At 42.5% G+C, this 21,313-nt stretch overlaps 1 protein-coding gene across 3 annotated transcripts in view; it reads right to left on the reverse strand.

Moving 5' to 3' along the window:
- Positions 1 to 10,478: 10,478 nt before the first annotated feature.
- SUCLG2 (succinate-CoA ligase GDP-forming subunit beta) overlaps positions 10,479 to 21,313 on the reverse strand; it is a 426,327-nt gene continuing 415,492 nt past the window's right edge. The window contains exon 12 of one of the 3 annotated variants that reach the window (XM_063806902.1): positions 10,479 to 13,539. In XM_063806902.1, the coding sequence (XP_063662972.1) occupies positions 13,529 to 13,539 (11 nt within the window). In that variant the 3' untranslated portion in view covers positions 10,479 to 13,528. Of the gene's footprint in view, positions 13,540 to 15,808; positions 17,372 to 21,313 lie in introns of those variants that run through there. The other 2 variants (XR_010155641.1, XM_063806901.1) reach the window with 2 other exon arrangements.

Below are 21,313 nucleotides of genomic sequence, written 5' to 3' on the forward strand. Positions count from 1 at the left end.
CACACTAAAAATTATTTACTTGTACACATAAAATGTATAATAAGATAGATGGATTTACGATATGTAATTTACACCCAATAAAGCAGTTTTTAAAAAATTGCCAATACCCAGGTATATTAGGGTTCTCCAGAGAGAGAGAGAACCAATAGCATATATGTATACATAAAAGGGAGTTTATTAGGAACAATTGGCTCCCATGATTACAAGGCGAAGTCCTACAATAGGTGGTCTGCAACCTGGGGAAAGACAAGCTGATAGTGGCTCAGTCCAAGTCTGAAAGCCTCAAAACCAAGGAAGCCAAGAGTGCAGCCCTTAGTCTGCAGCTGAAGGCCTGAAAGCCCTTGGGGTGGACACTGGTGCAAGTCCCAGAGTCCGAAGGCTGAAGAACTTGGAGTCTGATATCGAACGGCAGGGGGAACAGAAGCAAGGATCCAGTACCGGAAAGAAAAAAGAGCCAGAAGACTCAGAAAGCAAGGTTATCCCACATTTTCCTGCCTATTTTGACCTAGGTATGCTGGCAGCCCAAGAGAATGGCACCCACCCACATGCGGTGAGTCTTCCTCTCCCGCTCCACCAATTCTAATGTCAACCTCCTCCTGGAACAACCTCACAGACGCACCCAGAAACAATACTTCACCAGCCATCTAGGATTCCCTCAACCCAGTCAGGTTGACACCTAATGTTAACTATCATGCCAGGATTCTCCCATTCAAATTAGACAAATATTGCTGGAGTAAAGTCAGGCATCAGTCATTTTTAAAGTTCCTCAGGTTCTGTTATGCACAGACCAGGTTGAGAACTACAGCCTATCACCATACTATTCAAAATACGCTCCAAGGACCAGCAGCATCTGTATCCACCTGGGCCCTGATTAGAAATGCAGAATCTCAGGCCCTATCCCAGGCCTACTGAATCAGAATATACATTTAAATAAGATCCTCACATGATCTAGATGCCAATTAAAATTTAAGAATCACTGCTGTATTACTTCGTATTTATCATAATCTTTTTAAATTTTTTTTTTACTTCTTTGCTCTCTACCACTAGGACCATGTGGTACAACTCCACAAAGAATGCAACGTGAATAGTGCTTCAATCAAAATTCTGAGAAGGCAGGGTCCCTGAACACTACTTCTTCTTTATGCCTAGCAGAATTCCTGTCACAAAGCTGGTACTAAATTGCACAATTGTTGAATAAATAAATAATTGTCACCCTCCACTCCATTTCCTTTTTTTAACCGTTAGACTCCTAGGAATAGTCAAGACCTAGATGAAAAGTCTCCTTTGCCAACTCCCAGGGCAGAGTCAGTTCCCATCTCTGTGACCCTGCTGGTCATCAGGACAGCACTAGCAGTATCGGGAATCCTCCTCCCATAGAAAGGGCATCATTAACCAACGGAGTTGTGTCATCCAAAGGGCTGGATCTTTTCTGCGCAAATTAATCAGTTAATGCATAGAAAGCATTCAACTAGTGATTGTGTTGTAAGAGATCTGCTCAATATTACTGTGTGTCTACCTTATGGGGACACACTGGTAAACAAAAACTGTCATGGACCCTGTCCTATCTGGGACTTATAATTCACTGTGGGAAATGGATAGTAACCACTCAAAGATGTTGGCCATCTTAGCATGTTATCAAATGCCAGTCTTCTCATTTCTGAGAAGGTCTTTCATCCACCAAGTCTTTGTGTAGTTTTGCTTTTTGTGTGCTTCCTGATAATGCAAGGCATAATCTCAGCATGTAATTTACACAGCCTCCCTACTGCATGGAGACTGACTCTCCCAAGGCAGATGCTGAGAGGAGGATTCTAGTGTAAATCGTTTATTTGGAAGGTCTCAGGAAATACCAAGAGGGGCATAGGCAAGTGAGATAGAAAAGGAACAAAGCAAATTTTAAAAATGTGTTATTAAGTCAGATAGTGCCTTAGAAACCTGGAGCTTGACCTCACCGGGGAACTATAGGAAAACTGTGTGGACCACACTTCAGAGAGTGGTCCTGCTTGAGGGCCAGAGAAGCTAGAGGATTTTCTACTACCTTCCCTATCTGTTATTAGCTGAAGGCTGCTTCCAGAACCATCAGCTCTCTAGCACTTTAGATTTGCTAAGAGTGATTCCTTGTTTGGAAGGGGAGTGAGGTGAGGAAGAGAGAATTGCAGGTGTTTAAAATAAACAGCCTTCCATAGGCTGCATGCCAAAGACATATTCTCTGAGAAGTTCAAGGAATATTGGCGGGGGGCAGTGGGGAGGGAAATAACAGACATTCAACCCCGAATGGACAAGGGACAACACTTCTTAATGGCTCAAAGAGGCTAACCTCGGAGAAGTGAGGTATTCAGGTCCAGAAAGTTTCTGGTGAATCACAGAAAAACAACTTTGTTTCCAAGAGGCCAAGTCAGTAGCTGGTAGCATGGAGAAAAAGCAAATTGAATGAAATGGAAATGACATTTCATTTGCCTTGCCATCCATTCTGCTGGCCACCTACAGTCCCTCTGAGGAAACACCCAGTGACCACTGGCTCAGACCTTTGCTCTTAGGCTAATGTTGCAACTTTATGGATATAGCCCCAAATATTATTGGGGGTATGTGCTTGTAGATGTGTAATGTTTAGGGGAGGGACTTTGGGGACCCATTGAAAGTCTAGGACCCAACCCACTGATGTGCAGTTACTAAGCAGAGCTGAAGGATCGAAGTCAGCCAAGCTGTCCACTCATTTCAATGTGGCAATCTTCCCAGTTAAGGTCTATGGTGGCAAATCAAATATTCTATTACATTATTTTTCAATTTCAGGCATTTCCCTGGCTGGACTCTTAAGTGGTATATTTTCCAAAGTTCTGAAACATTGTCCTGCTCACCATCTGCCTTGATGGGCTGACATATTGGACACCAAGTCTGGGACCAAAACATGTGTGACCCAAGGACACCATTTTGCCACAGGCTTATAGTGCCTGAGGAATGATGGAAACATGGAGATCTCAACCCAGCTGAACCAAACACCATGGATCCATACAAATGGCTTCTCTAGCGTTGCTAGTATTTATTCAGCATTTATTAGGTGAATGTAGGTTAGCTTTACCTAAAAATTTTTACTGTCTCCTTTTCTCCAATGAGTACTATGACAATTTGGCCTTTCCCAATATAGTTATGCAACATCTGTCAGATATCAAAGGCAGCTACAGGCAGCATTCTAGTGCCAGTTTAACCTGATTAGGTGTGTTGTCAATGATTGGACCTTGAAACCTAAGCAGGTAGCTTGTGTTTTACTCTGTCTGCCTCCCCAGCTCTCCTGTGAATCATTGTCTAAATTTTTGGGACCCATATCTAAGAATAATTCGTATTCTTTAAAGGAAGGGAAGAGGAAGGAGCACAGCTGGAGCCAGAACTCTGCAGCTCTCTTAAGAGCTAGCCTGGATTCGCTGAAAAGGACTTGAGCCAGATATTCCACACCCATTAGCCGGTGTCATGAAAAGTGATTAGCATTTAGTACAACCACAACAACCATTAAAATCAAACAAGCCCTTGATCCTAGCTCCCTGTAAACTCGCTCAATTCCAGCTCTTCTTGACACTGATGTCATTAATTAGTGACACAACTCATTTCCATGAGTTTCCCCACTCCCACTTCCTACAGCCCCTTAATTTGATCCTAGGGGAAACCAATGTAACTGAGAAAGGGGAGGGGCAAAAGGCGGAATGAAGATGTAACCTTAGCTAATAATCTTGGGGCATATGAGATGGAACTCTGAGGATGCTTAGTGCCATCTGGACCTGTGGATTTTGTTATCTAGGTAGGCTCTTTCTGATGGATTGAGTTGAGGGAAGTGCTTGTGAGTTGGCTGCAACCAGGGACCAGTGCCATTTCTACTCTGGTGAACGAGGCATAGTTATTCATCATTGAATCAAGGCATCTTAGAGTGAAAAAGCTGGAAAGCTCATCTGTTCCATTCTTTTTCTCAACACAGGAGCCACTTCTACCACTCTGTCATGCTGGACCCCTATTGATTTCAATACAGATAGCATCATGTTCAAGAAGCTGAAGAAGAGACTCAGAGCCAGTGAAAGAGACAGTGTCTATTGAGGGAACTTACATACAGAGCAGTCGTGTAGAGGCGAGTTGGGAAGGAGCCGCTACTGGTTTGAAAAAACATGCAGTTTATATAGATCAGGTGTGTCTGCATTCTCAGGGTATGCTTAATTATTGCTTTCAGGTGCGTCTGTCATAAGGGTCATTCTCAGGGAATGCTTAAGTTACGATATTGCTATCAGGTGCATCTGCCATCCACTCTACCCTGCTGCACGCACGGTTGAATTGCCCTCACGTTCTTATCATGCCATTCTTCTATAATTTCCCAAGGGCCAGGTATGGGGAAGAGCATTGCAGCCAGATGCTGCAGCACCAATACAAACTACAACAGCAAAAAAAGAAAAGAATAATGAATATGATATCATAAAGCTCTTCCAAAGGCTTGGGAGTTGATCTTAGATGCACTATGGTAGGCCCATGGTGGAGGAGAGGGGCAGCTCTCTGCAGATGCAACAATCTGTTTAGTTCTGGAGAGAGGCCACCATCTGCTTCCACTTGGCAAAGAGGTTTGTTGCTCATCATCTATGGGCAGAAGGTAAGAAAGAGCAAGTTATGGTCATTTAATAAGACACAGGAAGTTGTGTTGTTCTGCAAGAGCTCCACCCCTGGTAGTGATCTGGTCCTGTTTACAATGCCAAATGGAATGGCCCCCTCTGTGACACATTGCAGGAGGGCCAAAATCAGACAATGGAGGTATTGTAAGGTTCGATAATGAGAGGATGATTGTCTCCTTGCACAAGGGAGGACCAGGATTTATTATTTGAGAATTTCAGCGGGGAGTAGGTTGTAAAATAGGTATGACCTGTATATCTTGTTCTAGGCCCTCCCTCCATGGAGTGGAAAAACTAAACTATCGGTGGCTGGTTTGCCATGTCCAGGGCCATGTAATGATGTGCTCCCCAGTGGGTAGGTCGTGTGGCAAGGGCAACAGCAGCTTGAGTCCCAGGTTGGGACAAAGGTGTACTGTCCCTGACACTGTCTACCTGAATCCTGATGGTGGTATCAGGTCCCTGCATCAGAAGAGTGTATGCCCTGGGGTGATGAGAATGCATGTGTTCATTCAAGGTGCAAAGGGCTGCTGGTAAGCTGCAAGTCCACAGAACCAGACAGCAAGTTATTGCTTCAATAGTCCATTCATCCACTCAATCAGCCCTGCTGCTGTAGGGTTGCATGACAGGTGGGAATGCCAGGGGATATCCAGAGTCTCCACCCATTGCTGCATTTTATGACTGGTAAAATGAGAGCCCTGGTCACTGCTGATATCAGTGGAGACACAGTAAACCACATACAGCTGCCCCAGTCCTCATATGGTGGCTTTCTGGGTGGCACAACTGATGGAACATGCCTGCAGTAGCCATGCACAGGTGACTGTATAAGCCAAGGTATAGAGGCAGCCCTCAGACAGAAGCAAAGGTCCTATGTAGTCACCTGTCACTATAGTGCTGGGCTTCTGCTCCAGGTGATCTGTTCAGCATCATACAGCAAGGATCTGGGGTGTTCCTGCACTTCCCATTGCAGTGGCCACATCATGAGTCCCTTAGAGACCACCCAGCCATTGGTTCACAGGACTATCAGGTCCAGCTAATGGAGAAGAATCATCCAGGTGGCTCATGGTTCAGCCCATTGGCTACTATGTCCTTTGCCTGTATCAAACCAGATCCTATCAGTGGATGGCCAGATGGCCACAACTGTCCAAGCGCAAGGATTGCCTTGCGACAAGCTGTGTGCCAGGCCTGTACAAAGGAAGGAATCCATGGAGGGTCAGTAGCCTCCATCAAAGACTGTCCTTCAGTTGTCACATAGGTGACAGGGCCAAGCACAAAATGGGGCTCTGCTCAAGGGGCTATTAGTTAGTGCACTCCTCTGTGGCAGGCATGCATGCCATTTGGCCAGTCTGTGTCTGGGCATTCCCAGACTTTGGTTCCTGGAAGTTATCTCTTAGCCAACCTGCTAAGGAGTACTGAGCATGTACCATGACCCCCCTTTGTAATGTCCTCCACTTGTTGTAACGCATATACAGCACAGAGTTGTTGCCTCCAAAGTGACATTTTTCTAACTCCAGCCCTTTTCCATAGTTGGGAGCAGAATCTTAAAGTCACCTGTTTATGTTCTTTCCTTTGCCATAGGCCCCACTCAAATCCCTCAGGGGGACTGGCTACATCCAATTCACAAGGCTGTCCCTGCACTAGAACTCCCAAGGTTTTTATTTGTTTCACTGAGACTTTAGCTTGTTCAAAGGCCTCATCCTGATTTACGGACCAGTCCCATTGGGCCCCCTTCTTGACTAAGCAGTATGGGGGCCGAAGGAGTTGGGCCAAATGGGAACTAAGAGGATGCCCATACCCTAGAAGGCCTAAGAAGGAGGTTTGCAACGGCTTTGGTGTCCTGGGACATGAGTAGACCTGCACCTTATCCATAACAGCAGCTGGAACAACTTTAGTCTTACCCGACAAGATGACACCCAATTATTTGATTGATAAGCCTGGACCCTGGACTTTGCCTGCATTGACCACCCATCCTCTGTTCACCAAGTGAGACAGCAAGGTGGGGGCTGCAGTTTGTAAACTGGAAAAAGACTCAGAAGTTAACGGAAAACATGTACCCACTCCACGGTGGTGTCCCTGGGGTAAGATGGTAAAGATCCATTATTCTAATGCTTGATAGCAGAATCAGGATGACTATACTTAGCAACAATATTTTGTATATTTCAAAGTGACTAGAGTTGTGCAACATTTGTCAGGGGTCACCCTGATGGGCCCCTGGGCTGTCTGCTTTCCTTTAGCTCCCTTGCCTTTCGTCCTGACAGCACGCCCTCCTTTGCCTATGCAGTTTCTGCATTTCCCCTAAGTCAGCAGCTCAAGACACTGGCTGTCCTACCAAGGAACTCAGGATACATGCCAGTGTGCCATACCATTGGCTGGGTGCCAACCGTAAGATGATGCCTTTCCTGCCGTCAGTGAAAATCTCATGATGAGTACCTCAGTAATGCTTAACACAGACAGCACGCTTCATCCCTTATTCCCGGAGGATGTCCTGCCATTCCTTCATAGTCTACCATTGCAAAGGAAACGTGAGGATGTCTTCTTCCTTGGCCAGGCTGCTTGGCAGCCGGCAACCACACAGTCAAGGAAGGAATTGGCCCAATCTTCATTATTGGTGCCATAGAGGCACTGCCTCAGGGCCAGGTGGTTTGGGATGGATGCCATTTTACTTATCTCCAGTATTGACAGGATAACACCCTCCATTTCCATGTCCCACAGACGGAGAATCCATCCCTCAGTCGACTCTCTCCCCTTCTGCCTGAACCTATTTCCCAGTTCCACCCATTCCACAGCAGTGTAGTCCCACACTGTGGTGTGCTGCCATCTTTCAGGTGGGAGCAAGTTTTGCAGGTCTGCTCCCTGTGGGGGCAACTGGCCTGCTTTTATCTTTGTAGTGACTACGAGATGGACAGAGAGGACAGAAACCTCTATAGGTTTGTCCCAGTCCTCAGTCTCCTCCATGGGGTCCCAGGACAATTTAGTCATGATAGCCCTAACTCGTTAACATCACTTCTGGCAATCCTTTAGATGAGCTACCTGGCAAGCCAGGGTCTCCATTTTATCACCCTCCATGTGGGATAGTAAGTTCTCTGAGATTTCAGCCTGATCTAATCTGGAATCTCTTTCTAGTCATAGTTCATCCTGTAACTGACACACCCTTGCCTGCGCTACAGGATTAGCTTCAGGGGCTGTCAAATCGCAGTCAGGAGCAGCCAGCCAACCATGGCTGCCACAGCTCCAGCATCTGACTTTTACTCAGATAGATCAACCCCTGCACCAACTCTTCCAGGCCCTTCAGTGTTTTCAGGGCATCCCTGTGCTCACACACTGGATCCTGTCCATCAAGAGTAGTGGCTATCAGGTCCCATACAGGCATGGACAGCCAGCCTGAGATTTCTCCCTCATATTTCCCCCTTTCCCAGTCCCATTGTCTTGGTGCTCATGTAGCTTTCTCTGACCTCCTGGCTGGTGTGCAAATTGTCATGCCAGGCCCCTATTGAAGTCATCTTACAGAGGCCAAAGAAGAGACCCAGAGCCAGTGAAAGAGACTAGGATTTATTGAAGGAACTTACATACAGGCTGGTCCAGTGGCAGTGGGCTAGACAGGAGAACCATTACCATTTGTAAAAAGCATGCAGTCTATACAGATCAGGTGCGTCTGCATTCTCAGGGTATGCTTATGTTATTGCTATCAGGTGCATCCTCCATAAGGGTCACTGTCAGGTTATGCTTAAGTTACATTACTGCTATCAGGTGTGTCTGCCATGCATACTCCCATGATACATGGTTGACTGCTGCCTCTGCTTAAACTAAGGTTGGCAAGCTCAGCTATCTTCAGGGGCAAGGAAGGCCAGATCAGTGAGTGAAATGGAGCTCAGTCTAAAACAACAGGGAGTAGTGAGGTCTGATAAGAACCAAAAAGCTAATGCTCCAGCTATGCAGCTCCAGGCAATTGTTAAAATGCAGGATAAGGGTGGTGTGTAAGTGTGGGGTGCGTGTGTGTTTCTGTGTGTTTGTGTGTGCGAGAGAGAGAGAGCATGCACGAGAGCAAGAGCAGGAGTGCACAAGCAAGCATCTCAAAAAATTTTTAAACATCAACGATTAAGAAAATACTGAATAGGCAAACAGTACCCATGCACATGTAAGTGACAGTCCATAAGCTACCAGCTTGTAGCTCTGGCTTATGCAGATAACAGGGAGCATACCTCACAAAGCCACATATTGCATGGAACAGCTATTTTTATATATTCATTTCTTTTTAACTGAATGGGTAAATAATACCCAACCATATGGTGTGTCCCATTCTTTCTTATTTAACACACTTTTATTTATCACCTACTATGCTCCAGGTCCCCTCCTCAACCAAGGGATACAAAAAAATCTGTTGGGATAACTTAGGGAATAAGACAAACTTTCTCATGGAAAGTTCATTTTACCTAATGAAGGATAACTCTGCTGTCCTTATACCTAAATCTTCTCTTTCTAGATTAAACAGCTCTGTTGTCTCTAACCCTTCCTAAAGTGGCAGGTTCTCCTTTTCATTTTCAGTTTAATATCCTTCTTAAAATGTGGTAAAACAGGTTCAAACTACTAGTCATGGAGCCCCTTTCTGAATGTGTTTCAGTTCATAAGTTTTGTTAAATAATTTGCTGAACATATGCAAATGTTTTGCTGTTCAGTATACCTACCACCCCTTTATGGTTTATCTGGGTTTTGGTGTGAACACATATCTTCATTTCTAAGAATCCTAGGATATAAAGTGCTCCACAGACATCTCTGCACCCAGCAACTACAATTTGTTTTCATATTCTTCGTACCTTAATGGCACACCGCACATGCATAGCCAAGCTTATTTGCTCTTCTTGTGCATGCATTTCCAAAGGTCACAGATTTCATGCTGAAGTGCTACGTGATATAAGCATTTCCAGGAGCACTTGAGGAAAATAACATTAATTGCCTGCAACTTTAATTGGTTTTATGAGAGTAGCCAGGCCAGTGGCTGGGAAAAGACACCGCAGAACAGCTGTCAAATACACAACCTGGCAGAAAGGCATCAAATGCCACGAGCCCTTTCTGCACAGAACTGACACTTGAGAGGCCCACACAGGCCAAGTGATCAGAAAAATCTGCCTCCATGTAATGATTTTTCAAATCCACTTAACTTAGAATGATTTCCGTGGAGCATGCAAAACATGCCACATTTCAGCTCTGGCTGGCAATAGCTGCACTTGGAGTACCAAATTCTAAAACTACTAGTCATTAGGTGAGTGTTTAGGAATGTACACAATGATTATGCCGCAATTACATTATTTATTCAGCCTTTGCTAGGTGCGTATTTTTGTAATTAGAGATTATTTAGGGAGGACCAAATGGAAATCAACAATCGCGATCTGCCAAGAATAACAAGCTTTAGCAATCATATATGTATCCTCAAATGATTGTCCTGTTCCTCTCCATCAGTAATCAGGCATGAGCTCTGTCCCTTATCCTAGTATTTTATCTCCTGTCTGTATGAGATAAAAAAGCACAAGCCTGTAAGGATTGCAAATATTGATGATCAGTTATCACTGCTCAGGATTTGCAGAGCTAAAAGAAAACCAGGTTGAGATTCGGGAGATCGGGGTCTATTCCTAAATTCTGCTGCTTAATATTGACTGAGTGATTGAACCATCAAAATGATTTGCAGGGAGATTTAAATGCATATATAGAAGCAAGTTGAAAAATATGAAGCACTATGCAAAAGTATTGTGATACTATGATTAGTGTAGCTCTGTTTCCTAGAAATCCCTACTATAAGATCTTAACAAATAGTTACAACTTGTCTTTCATCATGTTCTTTTTTCTTTTTTTTTTTTTAAACAAGAACTACAGGATCAGTTATCTAAAGCCACTTATACTTCTATTTCAATTTCTTCACTCTCTCCTATAGCTTGCTAACTACAGATCAATGGGCTAGATTGAGCATATGGAGATGTTTAAATTGACTTGCTATGTTTTGTTTTTGTTTTTTAGATTGCCTTGTTGTCCACATTTTATATTTGAGATATTTCATATGGATATTTCCATTTGCAATTTTCATATCAAAATCTAGGTGTTGTACTTCTCTTGAAAAACAGGATGACCTGACAACATTGATTTGCATCCTCCACAGCTGCAATTGTTGGACCTGAGAGCAGCTTCCCAGAGGGTAAGTTCTTGTCACATCCCCAGGCTGCCCACCTGGCCTGCCTCACTCATTTATGTCTCTGGCTGAACCCCATAGGCACTTAGATTTCAACTCTCACTCTTCCCAATTCTTTTGTTTCAGAGAGACAAGTCTCTAAAGTACCAAAAATGATGGAAGCTAGAATATTAAAAAGAAGCCAGGAGCCTCAATAACCAACATATTGGACATTAAGAAATAAGAAAAGAGATATCAAACAGTTACTGTGAGAAGTAGCAAAGTGGTTAAAAGTATAAGTAAAATAATAAAGCAGTATCAAATCATAGCTACAGTTCGTACTGGCTTGGGAGAATTACTTAAGCTTTCTGGGCCTCAGTTTCCTCTTCTGGAATATGGGAATAACACTTGTTTTTAGAATTAATTTAAATAAGTTTTTTTTTTTTTGAGACAGTCTTACTCTGTCACTCAGGCTGGAGTGCAATAGTGCCATCATGGGTCACTGCAGTCTCAACCTCCTGGGCTCATGCGATCCTCCCAACTCAGCCTCCTGAATAGCTGAGACCACAGGCATGCGCCACTATGCTCAGCTAATTTTTTATTTTTTATTTTTTTTGTAGAGATGAGGTCTCACTATGATGCTCAGGCTGGTCTAAACTCCTAGGCTCAAGCGATCCTCCCCATTCAACCTCCAAACATGCTGGGATTACAGATGTGAGCCACTGCGCCTGACCCAGATAAGTATTTTTTAAGCACTCACAATGTATCATGAATTCTTCTAGGTACTGGTAATGCAGCAATAATCCAAACAAAGCCTGTAATCATGTGGTTTACATTAAATGAGTGAATCCATGTTAAGCACTTAGAACAAAGCCTGGTACATAATAAACACTCAATACATATTAGCAATTATGTTATTCATAACATATTGTCTATTCAATAGTGATTACTTAAATTAGGAATGGTAAATCTGTTTAAGCTTGTGTTTTATTTCCTGATAGTAGCTACCAGAAATACAAAGTTAAGAATGAGTCTGAGGTCATTTATGCAGCCAAAAAACACATGAAAAAATGCTCATCATCACTGGCCATCAGAGAAATGCAAATCAAAACCACAATGAGATACCATCTCACACCAGTTAGAATGGCAATCATTAAAAAGTCAGGAAACAACAGGTGCTGGAGAGGATGTGGAGAAATAGGAACACTTTTACACTGTTGGTGGGAGTGTAAACTAGTTCAACCATTGTGGAAGTCAGTGTGGCGATTCCTCAGGGATCTAGAACTAGAAACACCATTTGACCCAGCCATCCCATTACTGGGTATATACCCAAAGGACTATAAATCATGCTGCTATAAAGACACATGCACACGTATGTTTGTTGCGGCACTATTCACAATAGCAAAGACTTGGAACCAAGCTAAATGTCTAACAACGATAGACTGGATTAAGAAAATGTGGCACATATACACCATGGAATACTATGCAGCCATAAAAAATGATGAGTTCATGTCCTTTGTAGGGACATGGATGAAACTGGAAACCATCATTCTGAGCAAACTATCGCAAGGACAAAAAACCAAACACCGCATGTTCTCACTCATAGGTGGGAATTGAACAATGAGAACACATGGACACAGGAAGGGGAACATCACACACCAGGGACTGTTGTGGCGTGGGGGGAGGGGGGAGGGATAGCATTAGGAGATACATCTAATGCTAAAGGACGAGTTGGTGGGTGCAGCACACCAACATGGCACATGTATACATATGTAACAAACCTGCACGTTGTGCACATGTACCCTAAAACTTAAAGTATAATAATAATAACATTAAAAAAAAGAATGAGTCTGAGGCATATCCAGGCTTAGCAGAAAGAAGCTCAATGATTTATTATTGATGTCTACTTGGATTTGAGTTATGTGCACGAAAATTTGCCTGGAGGTTTTGCCGTTCTGGTTTAAAGGATCCCTCGTTCTGTAAAGTAAGCATGATTTCTGCCTCTCTTGTCCGTGTTCTCAGTCTCTCTGAGGCTTTTTGTTTAGGGAGAGACAAGATCATCATACCCAGGTTTGTTTTCCTTTTAGCAGGCAGCTCAGGAAGACAAAGTCATGCTCTGCTGTTGCAGATGCACTGAGAACACGCAAAGCTCAAAGGGCTGCTAGCCTGCAATTAGGGAGGGTTTGAGGATACCTGTTCCAATAACCAGCTGCAAAGATGATCCTTTCAGAGCTACTAATGCAACTTAGGGGGACTGAAATGTCTGCCCAGTGAGGGTACTTTTCTCCTTAATAAAATATCTAATGGAGAATGAAAGAAAACGAAAACATTTCAACAAATCACACCACAAAACCCAAGAGATCGCCCCTGGCAGGCCTGGAGGCTCTTCGTGGCAGCATCTCTGCCCCTACTACTTTCCCTCCTTGATGCCCCCATAGGTCTTCTGTTCTCAATTCCAGACCAGGCAAGAATGGAAGGACAGTACAAGTTTCCTCCTTCACAGGCAAGCCCAAATGTTCACTTGCAAACCCCTCAGGGGTACAAACGAAATAAAACCTTTTCCAACAATATTAAATGGGAACCTACCGTACTCCCTTGAAGCTTGTACCTGCTGGCTCAGCCAACGGCTTCATTCCATCTTCCATCAGAATCACATGTGGCAGCCAAGTTCCCAGGAATAAAGAATTCACAGCCACGGGCTGCTGATAGGAAAGGTCACGGGGTAATGAAAGACAGGAAGCGTGTTCTAGTGTCCAGCTGAAAGGTGAACAGGTGAAGTGACATCCCGTTATTAAGTAGACATGGGCAATAATGTTGGGGGCAACTGTGTAACGTGCCTCAAATGTGATCTTCTGTGCCGCCTCACCTCCCCTGGGAATGCTGAGTGTTGGAAAATGATTCTCACCAGCCTCCTCACCTATACACTCCATATTTCCACAGGATTCATACTGTCCCTGTTCAGGTAAAACAAAACCTACCTTATGCCAGGACAGGTAGACTTTCTGAAACATGTGATTGCACAAAGTAGATGGTCTCTAGGGTCCTCCTTGGTTTCATACTTGGCACTCTGACCTTTTCTTCCAGAGCGCTTGTCACTGTATATTATTTAGTTGTATAGTTCCTTATTTAATATTAATCTCCTCCATCAGATCGTAAACATCTTGAAGACACAGACTGAGTCAGTTTTTCACCATTCTGTGCCCATCCTCCAGCACAGAGGGTGGTAAACTTTTACTTAAAAGGACCAGATAGTAAATGTTTTTGGCTTTGCGGACCACACGGTCTCTGTTGGGACTACTCGCCTCTGCAGCTGCAGCATGAAAGCAGCCACAGATAATACGTAAACAAATGGGCGTAGCTGTGTTCCAATAAAACTTTATTAACAAAAATGGGCAGTGGGTTGTGTTTGGCCTATAGTTTATCAACTGCTGATGTAGCACAATAAATCATTAATAACTATGCATTAAGTATAAAATAACTATTGTTCATCTCCTTGTTGAGTCCCAACAAGGACTAAAGACTAACGTGATGTGATTAGAAATCAGGAGTACAGAGGGCAGCTGGGCACTAAACGGGGCACAGAGGCCATGTAGGGCTGAAATATTCCGTTTCTTGTTCTGAGTGCTGGTTAGTGGATTTACAATGTGGAAATTCATCAGGATTCACACTCAAATCTGAGTACTTTTCTGCATGCATGTTATACTCTGAAACAAAAGTTTACAAGCTAAGAAACAAATATAAAAATAAAGCAAATAAGGGCCAAAGAGAGAAAGCAGGGCATCACTGCCTGCTAGATTTGAGCTTCCTTAATGACAGCTAACGATAACAAGAAGTTCCCCAACCAGCTGTGAGTCTAGACCTAGAGGATCAGCTATACCACCTACTGGCAAACGAGCAAAAATATGGCTGTTTGATCTGTCAATTCCATAGAAGAAGTTAGTCTCCTGATTATGAAATGACTTTTGAAGCCCAAAAGACATGGATTCTTTAACTTCTCTGAGCCTCCATTTCTCACCCCTAAAATCATCGTGTCTGCCCCACAACACTGTTGTAAGGGTTAAATTAGATAGTGTATATAAAATGCCTAGAACAGTGCCTGGCATTTTTTAATACTCATGATTAGTACCCAGGGAACGTCAGCTAATGTGAAAAAACCCAGAGTGGATGTCTTTTGTTGCCCCTCCTCATCCATTCTCCATCCTTCTGTACTCTGCTCCCTGCCCTGAGTTGGCCAGCATGGGTTCTCTTGCCCCTCCGGGTTCCAGTGTGAGATCAGGGAAGTTATTTCCTTCAAGCAGTACCCCTTAACGAAATGGACATGAAGCCTCCCTTTCACCCAGTCTCTTTGTCTTTAAGTCCCCATAAATGCTCCTTCTTCTTGCTCCTTCAGGCCAGTGGATGATCACTGCTCCCTCCTATTAATAAACCTTGGGAAACTGGATATTTCTGTGGTTTCTCCACACTATTTCCACACCTTTGCCCTCTGTTTCCCGGACTCTGACTAATGCACCAACTACACATTAGGAAAGTGAATTCAGCTCCAAGCAAGGCAAGAACATTTCTGGAAATAGTACATTATGCTTTGTTTTGGCTCACATACAGGACTTGAAAAAAACAAGGGGTATTTTTCTCTAGGCCCAGCACCCACAGGTTATAAGGCTTTGTTTGCCAAATCTGGGCTTTCTTGCTTTCAGAGTTCATTAAGCCTGAGTTTGTTTTTCAGGAGTGAAAACAGCTGTTACCTACCAACCTAGAAAGAAGCAGTAGCTTTGTTTGGGAGTAGATGCTCAGGGAGGTAAGCTGGTGCTGGGGGTAGTGACGGGTTTGAGGGAGCCTGGGAAGTCACCTGCACTCCTTAGACCAATACTTCATCTAAGGTAGCAATGAATGTCAAAGGCCTAAAACATCTGGCCATAGGGATTTTGGAGCCTTGTCAAATAGTTCCCACTCCAACTTGATTGCAGAAATATCTATCTGAGCTGCCTTCTGTTTTGTTTTTGTTTTTGTTGTTGTTGTTGTTGTTTTTGAGATGGAGTCTCGCTCTGTTGCCCAGACTGGAGCACAGTGGAACCATCTCAGCTCACTACAACCTCCACCTCCCAGGGTTCAAGCAGTTCTTCTGCCTCAGCCTCCCAAATTGCTGGGATTACAGGTGCCTGCCACCATGCCTGACTAATTTTTGTATTTGTAATGGAGATTTGAGTTTCACCATGTTGGCAGGCTGGTCTTGAAATCCTGACCTCAGGTGATCTGCCTGCCTTGGCCTCCCAAATTGCTGGAATTACAGGCATGAACCACCATACCAAAGACGGCAGAGCTGCCGTCTTTGAATGCACAGAGGGGTTTGAACAGTGAATTCTACAGCAGTGACCACGATGTGCTGACAAGCAGAGGTCTTTCTAGTTAGCATTGTTGGGGTCATGTAAATGTCCCAGGAGTTCTCTATAATCCCAAAGGACAGTACAGGGGCCCCCTGATCCATAACTGGATATTCCAGGCTTCACCCCAGTGGTTCTGATTTTGTGTGACTTAAGTTGGGCCCCTACGCTGCATTTTTAGCAGGCACCTCAGCAATGCTGATGCAAGTAGTCCCTTAAGCACAGGGAGGCAGATACTGTAAGTGTCCCTATTTTACAAAGAAGAAAATAGAGCCTCTGAGAGCCTAACCTTCTCCAGTTCCAAGTGTTTGGAGGGTCTAGGCCAATATTGGTTGAGTGAGGAAAACTGAACAAATTGTCCTTTCTTTTGTGTAGAGTACAATTCATGCCCACATAAGAAGCACAATTCTTATTTTATTCTGGGGAATCCTGCCAAAATTCAAATGTTTGCAAAATTCCAAGAACTGAGTGATCTTCTACTTCTTCTTTTGTAATCAAGTAAGCTGAAACAGTGTAGCCAGTGAAAAGCTCACCACAAATGTTTATTAGATAAGACTGGTCTGGGGCACGTCATCTATGAAGGTGCTGAGCAAATCCAAGAAATGTTTCCTATCATACTCTTAAGCACCAAGCTTGGAAAATCAAGCAAAACAACCAACTCAGCTGCTCACAAAGTCAGCAAAAAATGTTTATATAATTAATCTTCATTATGGCAGTTCACTCGCAACATTAGTGGCAAATATACCCAGAGAATAAATGCAAATTGTAGGTACAAATCAATTTATGCATTCAGCAGCAATTCCACTTGCCCCCCACATACACACTTAATAGCTCATTGAAACGTAGAAATAATTACTGGTCTTCAGAAAGATGCAAGTTTGCAAACCAGGATCCAAGATTAAACAATGATGACAAAATAGGATATCAAAACCATGGGCATCAGGAGACACCTGAAGAAGAACTAGGAGTGAATATTTCGGCATGCCCCGGGGAGATGGAAGCACAGGCTTCGCTGCTTATTTTCTCTTTTTGCTCTTTCTGTTGCTAAGTCTCCTAACCATCAAACCCTGGTGGTGTTGGGAGGATTTTAGAGGAGCTCCCAGATAAAGAATGCGACCAGACTTGCTTCCATTCCAAATTACTTGGAAATTGATTCTCTTTCTCCTCTGAAATGTCTCCTCAAGTGTCCCAGAGATTTCCTTTCTTGTGCTCTGGGGACAAAACAAAAACCAAAACAAAAACATTTAAAAAGTGACTGGAAATACAAAGACCTGAGAGTCAGGTGAAATGTCTCAGAAAGTTGTAATTAAGAGAGTGCCCTCTACATGAACCTGTGTAATGTAGACACTTTCTCCCTTTATTCACTTTTCAGTTCTCTTTGTCTTTTTGGTTGCTTTCAGATGAAAGTATCAAGGTGCCTCTATTTGGCAAATTGGTTATCTTAACTGTTTTCTCTGACTGTTTCTTAAAAGTCAACAGGTATTGATTTGGTTCAGTCTTCTCATCCTTCCTTGTCCCCATCTGAACATAATTTTCATTTTTCTCACAATGCCTATGTTTAAGTGTAATTATTGTAGTAACAGTCTCATTAAGTGAAATGTTTGGAGGAGAAGGGCTCTGGTTAATTGAGTCCTAAAGAAGAGAAGATAGCTTTAATTTTTCAATTCTCATTGTTGAAAATATTTATGCTTTTCATCTGTCTTTTCTTCATTCATTTCACTCTCATTTCTACTATTTCTACCAACAGAAAAAAAAAACCAAACAAATCAGTATCATTACACAAATATCCAAATTAATATAGAAAGAAATCAATATAAGGAATCACGGCTGCAAAGGGGGTGGGAACAGCACCAGGTTTCACATATGTGCAATCATGACTCTTATTTGGCACCGAGTTTAGCTCTGAGATCCCTGGCAGGCAAAGCAAAACAAGAAATAGATCCCATGTTTTAATCAAAAGAAGCAAAGTAGTTCACAAGGAAAGACAAACTTTTTTTTTTGGTGGGAAGGAGGGTGGAGGAAAGGGACATGAAAATCTAATTACAGTGACTTAAAGGAAAAGGGTCATGTGACTCTTCATTTGTGGCATTGGACCAATCTAGTGTCACATCATTGGACACTGTCATGTCGGCAGAAGGAATTTTTTCCCCTTTTCTTGCCCATACCTCCACACAGGCATTTTACTTGATTTTGTTAATGTTTTTCCACCACAGATCTAACCCATGATGAGATCGTTTGGTTATAAGATGACAAAAGGCAAATTAATAGAATTATGGTTCTACTCCCACCCTCCATTAGTTCTACCTTTTAAAAATGTGTTGTACAAACATTTAGGCTAGTTTGGCAGAGCACCCCTGAAATCAATCCCTAAGCATGTTCCAAAGATCACCTAGGTATCCCAGAATTAACTGGAGACCCAAATATGAGTTACCAATGATAGCACCATACTAGTGTAAGGAGCTCCAGGACCAGAGTTTACATTTTCTAGGTAACTTTAAGTGCCTGACGTTTGATCTCTCTGAATTTTTGATTCTGCATGGCTCTAAAGGAGATCATAAATTATACTAAATGAGGATCAATCAGTTCTTTTCAACTCAAATCTAGATTTCAGTTTCATTGTCCCCATAACTATCAAACTGTCATAGAAATTGAGTATGTCAACATCTAGAATTCTCTTTTGCATGTGAAAGAAGCATAATGATTCTTACTCAGATTATATGTGCTGATTTTCAGTTTATAACCTGATGATTGTATTTACATCCCATGTAAGTGCTCTTCATCCTCCTGTAATACTAGCTAGGAGCTTTATCACTCTTAGAAAGTACTTATCTTATTTGCTTTTCTTACACTTCACCCGCTCTAATGCCTTTAATTTTTAACTTGTGTATTTAATCCAGTTTATTTAAAGCGATTTAAGCTGTATGTCTTGGGAAAGGCAGACCTCAGCTATTCTAAATGAACAATTTTAACATTCTAATTTGGAATCACAGGAAAACCAAATATATTTGGTAGAAAAGGTACAAGATCCGACATCAAAAAACTCATGTTTGATTCCTGTCCCTCCTCTTTACTGTCCATTTGTAAAACACACTCCAAATTTCTTAGCCTTTCTTTCCTAATTTGTAATATGAGTGTAACAATAATAATTCCTCCTTTTTAAGATTGATTTGAAGATTAAGTATGCATATTTGAGAAAAATCTGTCAACTGTAAAATTAGATTCACTTCTTATTTATTGCTATTATTAGGCCCAAGTTTTTTTTTCTGATTATGAACACAGAAAGCCACAAGAATAACAGGAAACTTCATGGTGACAAGAATTCTATTAAGCACTTTAAATATATGGATTCATTTGAACCTCACAGCAACCCTAATGCAGAATTATTCTTCTCATTTTTCAAATGAAAAGCCTGAGGCAGAGAAAGGATAATAAACTTATCCAACGTCACACAGTCAGTAAATGGCATAGCTGAGATTCAAACCCAAGTGCTAAGTGCGCAGGCTTTTGTCACTATACCCTTTGTCCTCAGCACACAGCTATAGTATGTATTAGGAATATTAATAAATGTAACACACACATGCACAAAGGATTCCGTCATCAAACAAGGTTAGGAAACACTAGATTCAACCAAGTTAACTAGGTGTCTTGACTGCAGGACTCCTCAGACCCTTTAACAAATGAGGGATGGTGTTCAGCAAATTTCAAGACCAAACTGAAACCAAATTGTTTCTTCATGAGCATCTCAAAGGACTTGGGTTCCAGGGAATACATTTTGGCAAGTGCTCATACATAAGTCATGACAGATAAGTAGCAATGACATGCCAATTAAGGGCTCATCAAACAATCTTTTGAGGTATGGGAGACAAATATAAAAGTATACCCTAATGTTATTTATACATGATCTCCATTTTATATACTACCTACCTACCCAAATTAAAAAAGGGGTATTGCAATCCTCTATTTAAAAATGCACGTATAAATGTTGCTTTTGTTTTGAAGAATATGTAAGAGACATATTTTTTTTCCTCTCTCCAGGATGGTTCTCTGAGGCTGACATTTGGAGAAGAAAGATGTGCAAGGAGGAACTAAAGCTTCACATGCCTTGTTGCTGTAAGATACTATAGATCATGCTGGGTCAGGGCTGAGAGAGCTCTGGGGAACTAGTCTCTGCAAGTGATTAATAACAGCAAGGTGACCCACTGACCCTTCTCAGGCACTTCTCTACCTGGGCATCTAGAATTACCTCCAGGACATACGGACAGTGGGGGAAGGAGACTGGTTCCAAATAACTATTAAGTCTATGATCACTTTAATAGACTTAATAGAGACCCCAAGGTGGTAAATGAATCCTTGCTTATTGAGTTCCTCACTTTCTGCTACTAGCACCATCATTACCCCCCCAACACCACCCACCCCCATATACACACACACACTTTTCTCCTAATCAGGGGGAATCACAGTCTAGCTGTTTCTAGCTTAACATGGAGACTAAAATAGCTTAAAGGTATGAGTCTGGCCAGCTTCATTTGAGCATTACCAAAGGAAAAGGTTGTGATGAATGGTATATTTGATCCACTCTTTAGAAACGCCACGAGGCTGCATAAACCATATTGGATGTTGCCCACCAAGCCATCAGCACTAGCCTGATACCATCACTTATCTCCATCTCATAATATTTACTTACCCTGTGTATTTGTGGTATATCCACAATTATGTTGGGATATTGCTACTGGAGTGAAGCTAGAATTCTAAAAGTCTATACATTCCTATGAAGTGGATGGTGAGAACATCTTTATGTGCATTTGGGTCACATGATGTCATTCCTATGAATGATGCAGGTAATCTAAGGGCAGATTTTGCTATTATCCTCATTTCTTCCTTCAAGCTTCTTAGCAATCCAGGTGCCTCTTGCCTTTGAATTAACACCACTTCACTCTGCCTCTCCTTTTCTACCCAAACAGAGTTCCCTAATCTTCCTTTTTTATTCATAACAATTTTAAGAATAGTAAAGATATAGATGGAGTCCAAGATCTCAAAAAAAACACTTCCCATTTGGAATCAAAACTGATTAAAAATCTGCTTCTCCCTGCACAGATTCTCCTCCTAGGGATGTGGAGTGGCATTCCTGAATGGAATCAATGAATCATTTCCTT

Source organism: Pan troglodytes, chromosome 2 (assembly GCF_028858775.2).
Source record: "Pan troglodytes isolate AG18354 chromosome 2, NHGRI_mPanTro3-v2.0_pri, whole genome shotgun sequence".
NCBI classification, from domain to species: domain Eukaryota; kingdom Metazoa; phylum Chordata; class Mammalia; order Primates; family Hominidae; genus Pan; species Pan troglodytes.